Source organism: Orbicella franksi, chromosome 15 (assembly GCF_964199315.1).
Source record: "Orbicella franksi chromosome 15, jaOrbFran1.1, whole genome shotgun sequence".
In the NCBI taxonomy this organism is placed as follows: Eukaryota; Metazoa; Cnidaria; class Anthozoa; order Scleractinia; family Merulinidae; genus Orbicella; species Orbicella franksi.
The window spans coordinates 54486-63352 of NC_138159.1; the positions used below are offsets into that span (position 1 = coordinate 54486).

Genomic DNA, 8867 nt, shown 5'->3' on the forward strand with positions numbered 1-8867 from the left:
GAATTGTGAGCGATATAAGGTAAGTCCAAAAGCTCTTGCGTGCTCTTGGGTCTTCCTGTCCCATCTGTGAATACAGATATCAATCGAAACCATTCCTCAAAAAGCATTATTCAGGAAGCACATTACGTCTATATGTATATGTCTCCCATTGACAAAGAAAAGTTAAGATGATAAAAATCAACAAATCAACGCTAATGGAACTCGAAGTGACAATCAACAACGCAATGTCATTTCTAGCTCCCCGTGGGCCATTGTAGCTCGACATCTGATGGGACCTCTTTGTCTTTGCCTTCTTTACGAGCCTATAGCTTTCCAGCTTTATCGTTGGCTGGCTAACATCGACATCGTTTTCGAAACAAGAGTTGTGATTTATTTTCTTTGCGGAGCACAGCATGGCGTCTTTTCGTATAGACGACATTTTAGCCCGACCTCACGGCTCTCGGTCCGAAACAAGCAGTGGAATTGGCGTGTCGACCCCGGTACCAAGTTATCAACAGCTAAGCTTTGGTGTAGACCAAATACTCGGGAGACACGAAACCGACCAAAGGGAAAGACTACCTCTACTGGGTAAGCTTTGATCGAACACTGTTAACTAACAACATAACAACAAATTGTCGTACAAACCGCGTAACACACGCTCATGTCTATCGCTTTGATATTCTTATTCATCTCGAGACAACTTGGTTTTACAAAGCGTTATGTGGCAGATATTAAGTGTATTTCTCACGTAAAAACCCTCATAAAACAACTAATAGATTTCATTAGAACCGGGCAGATTTTTCACAGCTTAGAACGACGTCCGAGTGGAAGGGACAGGCGATAAACTTTTACGCCCAAGATGTTATCTCGTACATTAACAAAAGGACAAATTAGATTGTTTATGATTATGTTCGGCCTCAGCTTCCAAACGAAAATACATAGCTCAATTCAAGTTCACTTGTCACGGGTAAAAATCTCTCGATGTTGAATTCTAATAATGCGTTAAAGTTTTCAGTTTATACGGTTGAGGCAGAAGATCTTCAATTCAGATTTCGCCAACAGCTAGTCAGTCTAGTCAGCGATGCATTTGGACGGAGGCAGTTTCTTTGTACAGTGGAACACAATACAGCACTTAATTAAAGAAATACCACAGCATCTTAAAAAGAATCGAAAAAGAGAATATCAAATTAATTGTTTTTCGTCCTTATCTTTCCCTTTTCATCAAATGTTACTGCAGGTGAGTAAGGCCCTGTCTCGATGGTAATTAATGCTTTATTTTTATTTGTGAAGGGATCGGATCGTTGTGTTGCGATTCACTTTCCTCGTGGCCTTTTCGTTCTTTGATATATTATCTTATTAGCGGCACCTCAACATAGCGTGCCCTTGATTGCCCACACTTACTCGTTAGAAACTTACGCGATAAGCCCGTTTTCGCGAAGCCGATCAAACAACGGAAACGGCAGCGTATCCATTGTATCAAACAGATATTTACGGAAGTTGCACTCTTGTTGGAATAAAACTATTGAAGTGGTTGGCGCTCAGAAAGAAGGGCGAAAATTTGTTTTTGTCTTTCATCAGCAAATAGGTCTTGTAACATAGGCGGCGAGTAATTTATACCTTTTTAGGTTTTAAACGACCCGTTATCTCCGGTACTGAGCGGTGTGCGTGTATTCTGAGCGATTTGTGATTGCGCGGTGTGTTATTTCTGTGAAAGGAGTACCTTACATTTAAACAGATCGCTTTTGTGTGCTCAATCTCTGAAGAGAAGAGGCGACGCCAAGACTGTTGTTCGGTTAGATGCTAGCCTTGCAAGGGTGCTTTGAAATAGAAGTGGTCCAAGTCTGTCGTGATGGCAATCAAACGCGTATCTTGAAATAAAGAAACATTCCAGCAATACTAAGATTATGTGATTATAGCTGATTATATCTTATGTTGCTTCTCTTTGAAATTATGTACAACTGTTAAACTGATCTGGCACGTAGTAACAGTAATAAGCCATATCTTCTGTCAGAAGAATTTCTTATTACCAATGTATTCTCCTTAAAAAATCACCTTGTTATTGTGATACGTAGAACAGATCCCAGTTTATCAAGATGAACTTGATAACTTAAACGTCTGAATGTGAACATGCTTTTAAAAAACCAAGAAGAAGTTAGACAGGGAGAAAGTCTTTGATCTTTGACAGGAAGCATGCAACGGAGAAAATAATTCTCAGGTTTATGGAGTTCATTTATATAGCTTCGTTAACAGTTATAGCAAAAGGTTTCGTAAAAAATGCATAAAACGCCCTATATACATCCATATTAGTGAAAAAAAAAAAAACACCTTTATAAGGCTAATTCTTAATACGCGAGGTTTATTTTTCTTCGTAATCAAGTTTTCACCATAGTGAATAAACGTTCAAGTTTACTTGTCCATGTCTGTCTATGTGACACAAACATTTTCTGTCATTTTATCAAATAAGGTAATTCGGTTAGACTTTTCGATATTGGAAAGGGTTGATCAGTGCTCGTACACGATTAATCCTCTTGGAGTATTATGTCTTTTATAATATACAATATACAAAAAAATTGTTGTTGATTTATTTCATATTGGATGGGGAAAGAAGCAGATAGAAAAAGCGAAGACTTTAACGTGGAAACTACTGCCCAGAAAACTTCAAACTGAGTTATTGAATACGGCGGTAATGAGGAATGGTAAAGAAGTCGAATACCCTCATCAGTAGCGACCCTCTGAACTGGACTTGTATTCGATAGGTTACTAACAAATATCAGTAGATTTTGCAAAACTACAATGGGTTTTCCCTCATTTTTAAACAATTTTAGCAAAAATATGTATTGCCTTTCGAGAACTTAAATGCCATTCTTTTAAAACTGTGCTTGATCTGTTTTTCGTGAGTAGTCAAAGATTATTTATTGCCTGTATATTCTTTCAAAGCTACCCCTTTAACATCAATATCTTGCTCTTGCTCCACGAAATAATTTTCGAAAAATTATCTTCATTAAAAAGTTCCGAGTGTAAACGATATTGTATACTATAACACTGAGGAACCCAAGATCGAAAGAACGACAATTGATGAAATCGCCGGATTTTCTTTTGATGTCTAGAGACTCTGCCTAAACCGGCAAGTGTTCATATATTAAGCCATATTCATATTTTAACGAGTTAGCTGTATCAGTTAGGATATCTTTTTCCATTACTATGTATATGTTTGATTGGTAAACACATCGGACGGAGATAACACTGGCTCGTCGTTGAGAGTAAAGCGACTTGTTTCCGAATGATTTTTGAGATCAGCCTCAAGGTTTTATCTAAACACAGTTTGAGAACTTCTTGACCGTTGTAATTTTCTTTAAAAATCGGAGATTTGGTTTAATTTAGATATCTGAGTATAAAGAAACAAATGTGCTATGGGCTGATATCATGGCCATAATAACCTCCGGCTAGAAAACATGCAGCCCCATGAACGTGGTTGAATGATAACTGCTACCGATCAACGGGTATTTATTTTTTGCATGGCTCAACTTGAACCAGCTTCACTTCAATTTTGTTACTTTAGTCCAAGGGTGACAAAGTTCAAAATTATACAATTGACGGCAAACTCCATTGACTTGAACGTAATGCACAGTGTGTCATCATCCATTGGCACAGAAAATTAGACGCTAAGCTGAGACTGTTTGATAGTAAGCATTTGGTGTTACCTTGGCTTTGCCAAAGAGCAGTATATAGACGATTTTCCTTTGGCTGAGTATACCTTGAAACTAACACGAATAATTACAATTCTATTTGACTGGGAACAAATCACAAGATTCGTTATGGTGCAGAGGGATTTTGTTGTAATAAATGTGAGATAGGTTAAGGCAACACTACATCAGTCATATCTAAATAGGAATGTGCGTTCAGAAGTTTTAGTCGTGATGATGTAAAGTCTGTAAAGACTCGCCTGAGGCTCAAATACAACCAAGAACGAATTAACATGTGGCCAGCTTAAGAACGGATGCTAATCTCCGTAATCTTCTTTCAAAAGAAAATTAGCTTCAGTTTATACTGAGTTTGTTAATCCGTTCAAATTTTGAAAATGCTTTTTGAGCACTTTTCATCAAGAGAAAAGAAACATGTATCGGACATGAGAACTTGAATACCCCGTGTATTGTAATCCACACAGACAAAAGGGTCGAAAACACAAGATTATCACCTTTCATTTCCTTTTGCACTCAGCCGAAGCAGCTGGTTTGGGTCTCATTTTAATTTATCACTTTATTGTCATTACTGCGGTTACTAAAAACGAACACATATACAAAAATAATGTTACTAATAAAGAGCTGACGACAGCCGTGCACTCACTGGGTCATGTGCCTGAGAAAGCAAAACGTTTCTCTCTCAAAAGTAAAGGGTTTTTTGTGGTGTTGGAGACGAAAAATGCTCCGGAGTTTTGAACTGACATATTCAAGTGGCACCTACACGCAAGACATTTCTGTTGGCGGTGTATTGCATTTCTAACCAAACGCTAAGGATTCATTTCTTGTAATAGCTGTCACACATTAAACAAAGCGCCACGCCTCGCACTGCCTTCAAACAAAACTTAAATACACAAATCATCTAATGCTACCAGCTAGAAATGGATTAGACGCTAATTCCTTTGTAGTCGAGAGTGAACATCACCTTGTCGAAAAAAGTCTCAGAGAATGAAGTTCAAGATGAATTAAATCAAGAAAGACAGATCAACAAAGGCTTCACAATAGAGGCGCGGCAATAGATTGAATCAGTTTTCTAAAATCCATTTACTTGTTTGTGTTGCTTTGTTTTATGAATGCGATAAAAGCTGAAATGGACATCATTCGTCAGCAGATCGGAAAGACAAATATTTTTACTGCATAACAAAAACTATTCTGGCTTTCAAAAGTCACAAAAAACTATTTATAGAGGCGACCTTACTCACGAGATCGTTTTGGCTAGCGTGAGAAAGTTTGCGCAAATGACGTTGACAGGGATCTTGTGTCAAACCCGTCTGATCTCCTGTTGCGGTGAATGACCACCCAATTAGAACAAAACTTTTAGTTTCAGACCTTACTAAAGGCATACGTAAAAGTTTGAAAGGTTGTCATTAACCTTGAGAGAACGCTTTTCATGTGAATAAGTGCACGTGTTTTTGAGACTAAAGACACGTTTTTTAAGAACTTTTGAAAATTAAGCCCTATTTTAGTGAGTAGCATGTATTATGACACTAATGCACTACTAAACAATGTATTGTCCACCGTTCTTATCATTAGGAAAAAATAAGAAAATAACCAATGAAAGATCCTTTGATAACTGTTTGGCTTGTAGTTATATTTTACTCTTGTTTCCTTAAGCGAGAATAGATCACCAACTCTTTTGCAATAAACGTAACATGGCACACTCAGGTCAATTAACACAATTATATTAAAACAATAAGGCTGCAATTAGCTACTGATATTGACCTCAACTTGTTTATTTTCATTGCATTAGACGAATCCTAACAGTTTCGCAATGTATCATCGTAGGCAAACCTTGTATTATCTTAGTTTGTTTTCATTCGTGCAGACCAATACCCAAAACATCACTATAAAATGTTATTTTCGTTTCTCTAATATTCATGTACACCTGGACCAACTTTTCGTTATCTGTTACAAGTTATTTTTACCACCAAGTCTCTCCAGACAAGCAAAAAGGAAATAACAGTACAATATTCGGTTATGTATTGTCCTAATTTATTCTTTTAATAGAAAGATAATATTGCCGCCTTTTTCGAAACAAATGTGATTGCTATGATTGATAATGGGAAAACAACAATAACTACGTAAAAAAAAGTTTTTTATGCCAGGTTTATTGTGTTTTGGCTGCTACTCTGCTAACCGAATTTAAGTGATTAAATGCATTTGTAAGAAGTTGGTTCAAATTTACTCCACTTTAGGAAGGACTCCCTAATAGTTCATCTTGATTAAACGAAGAGAAAAAACAGCGCAAACATATCACTAACTATCAGTCTCGACAAGAGATGACCCATTTTGGCCTAGATAAGAATTGCACTCAGTGTAATTTTTATTGACTAGACAAATTAATAAAATCGTGAACAAATTTCATTTGAATGGTCATATTGGAGATTTTCATGCACCAACCAAAAAGTTGTAAACAATTTGAATGGGAACGCGTTTTCAGGTCATTTGCATTCCAAAGTATTGTTCTGGGTGCAACTGTTTCTTTTTATGAATGAAATTGATAAGTCGGTCAATCATTTTGATTCTCTTTCGGGTTAACCCTCTAAGACTCACAAGGAAATATAGTTATCCAGAGGTAGTTTAAAGTCCGCACTCTAAACTGATTTATTACAGCATCATACAACATTATAGCATGAACAAAAACGCTAACAAAATGTCTTGAACATGGCAACATCGTGGTCACATTGCACACTTTGTGGATTGCTGTACAAAGCATAAGGTTATTAGCCAATCTAATTTTCCTTCATGTATTAAATATATAATAATGTTCCTCCCGGTAAAAACAAAACGACAGAGTAGTACATGCTCCAAGTTAACATTGCTGGTTTTTTTTTTTGGCTAGGCGCTTATTCGATGGTTCCCAATACATGTGATCATCTTCACGCGACCTATTGGACTTCACCTTACTTGACGGCACACACACAACCATTCCTGTGTGGATCATTACTTCATTCCAACTGTGAAGCCTGTTACAGCCACGCTCCTTACTCATACAGCTCATTAACAGGTAAACTATGCCATTTACTGGACACCAACATACCCTTCTCTGTGTAAACGAGTACTGCATTCCAACTATAAAGAATGCTACATCTTTATATTGAAAAAGACATGAGCTTCACTTCTGCAATGGATTGTAATCGATATAGATATTTCAACTCACTTTAATTTGTTTTTAGGAATGTACGGAGACTACAGCGCCTCAGTACTCAATAAAACAATACCAGGACAAGTCCTACCCGGCCAACCAAAACCGAGAAAACCAAGGAGGCCTTGGACCAGGGCAGTGTTTTCTAATCTTCAAAGAAAGGGACTGGAAAAGCGTTTCCAGCTTCAGAAATATTTAACAAAAGCAGATCGACATCAGCTGGCCTCCATGTTGGGTTTGTCTGACAACCAGGTTAAAGTATGGTTTCAAAACAGGCGAATGAAATGGAGGCAAGAAGCAAGAGAGACAATAGCCACTGGTAGTCCCGGGGAAGCTTCCGACAAACAAGAACAGTAGAACTATTACAAGTTGTATATATTATTACCGGTGGAAAGAAAGTTACCCCTCTTTTCCGATTCATAAAATAAATAAGATAATTAAGAAATGTATATCCAATGTAGCTAAATTATACATACCATCTTATGCATGGAATTGTACGTCACGGTTACAAATGTACTTAAAGCACTCAACGTATTATCGCTAGGTAACCAACGTTCAGCAAACAATAAGGCGCTAAGATAGAAAGACTGAGTAATAGTAACTAGGAAGAATCAGGAATAGGTTAAGAGTGAGGTGAACTGATCACCACAACCAATTTGAATACCTTTTTTCAAGGGGTGCCATCCTTTACGTATTTTCTTAAAGGTTCATTGCCTCTAAGGCATTACAGGGGCACTATTATGAACATGACTTCGAAAATCAAAACCCGACAGACAGCTATGGAAACCTAACCAATGCAAATACAGTGCACTGAATATGGCTTCTATAATGGTTGCGCATGCACTAGGTTGTGATATTAAATTGAAAAAGTCTGGCACACTTTTTCAAATGTTGTCGTCATGTCTTGAAAAATTCGCTAAGAACAAATTGCAATTTGTTCCCCCTTCAATAATTCACAAAATATCTACGTCATGATGCTGTAAAAGCATCTCGGGTACGAGCAAAGGCACTTCATGCAAGACTTCTTTGGTTAGGGCAGGCGCAGTGTTCTGGTTATTGCACATGAACTGGAGTAAGAGGATCATGAAAGATTTATTTTCACTAGAACTGTAAGTGTTCCCCGCTAACGCAGGAAGTGGCACATACTGTCGAACAGTTTAGAATGGAGATGCCAGTGCTGTTGTGAAGCAAGGAACAAAATCAAGTCCAGTGTCGGACCCCAGTGTTTAGTATAAAAATTCGTACACGCCTAAATGAAAAAGTAATACGAAATGAATAAGTCAGCGACAAACAGCTGGCTTACTTGATCGGTTCCTTTACTAGTCGCGAATTTTTTCAAAAAAGTATGAAATGGTATTTGAAGGAAAAATATTGTGATTTATAAAATTGTCTATCTATCTATGGAGGAACAGGTGAACAAACTAGTTTGTTTAAGTAATAAAACTGTAAGGAGCGTTGAATGTTAGAATGGTAATAATGAAAAAACAAAAACAATTAAAAACATGGCTCTTAAGATTAGTCTCCATTACATAAATCCTTATTGTTTCTTAAATGGTATAAGAACTAAATGTCGTAGTAAGATTAAAGGACACCTTTATTTTAAGTTGTCAAATCTGATTCTTTGGTAGTTATGAACTTCTTATTTTCGATTTATAAAGCGGATACTCATTTGATCACTTCAAGTTACAACTCATATTTGATGATCTAGTGCCTTCATTTCTTTGAACTAGATGGAAAGAAATTCTCAAAAGTTATTTTTATTGATAACCTTGTCTCAAAGAAACTTACGGAAAAACAGCTGGTCGATATCGCATTACATTAATGCAGTAGTCCTCTTGCATGTTGTAGCTGTTAAGGTTGACAGAATTAATCGATTGTTTGCCTGACAGAACTGAAACTCGTGTACTCTTGCCAGAAAAAAAAAATAGAATAAAGGCCAAACTACGATTCAAATGTTTTTCTATATAATTATTATTACTACTAATACTACTGTTACTATTGATACT

The 8867-nt window shown here is 36.8% G+C and overlaps 1 protein-coding gene across 1 annotated transcript; it reads left to right on the forward strand.

Annotated features, from left to right (window-relative positions):
• LOC145470054 (H2.0-like homeobox protein) lies at nucleotides 1-8867 on the forward strand. The gene is made up of 3 exons (XM_081453884.1): nucleotides 1-567; nucleotides 6559-6723; nucleotides 6893-8867. Exons 1-3 carry the CDS (start codon nucleotides 393-395, stop codon nucleotides 7216-7218), a joined length of 666 nt encoding a protein of 221 aa, XP_081310010.1. The 5' UTR covers nucleotides 1-392; the 3' UTR covers nucleotides 7219-8867.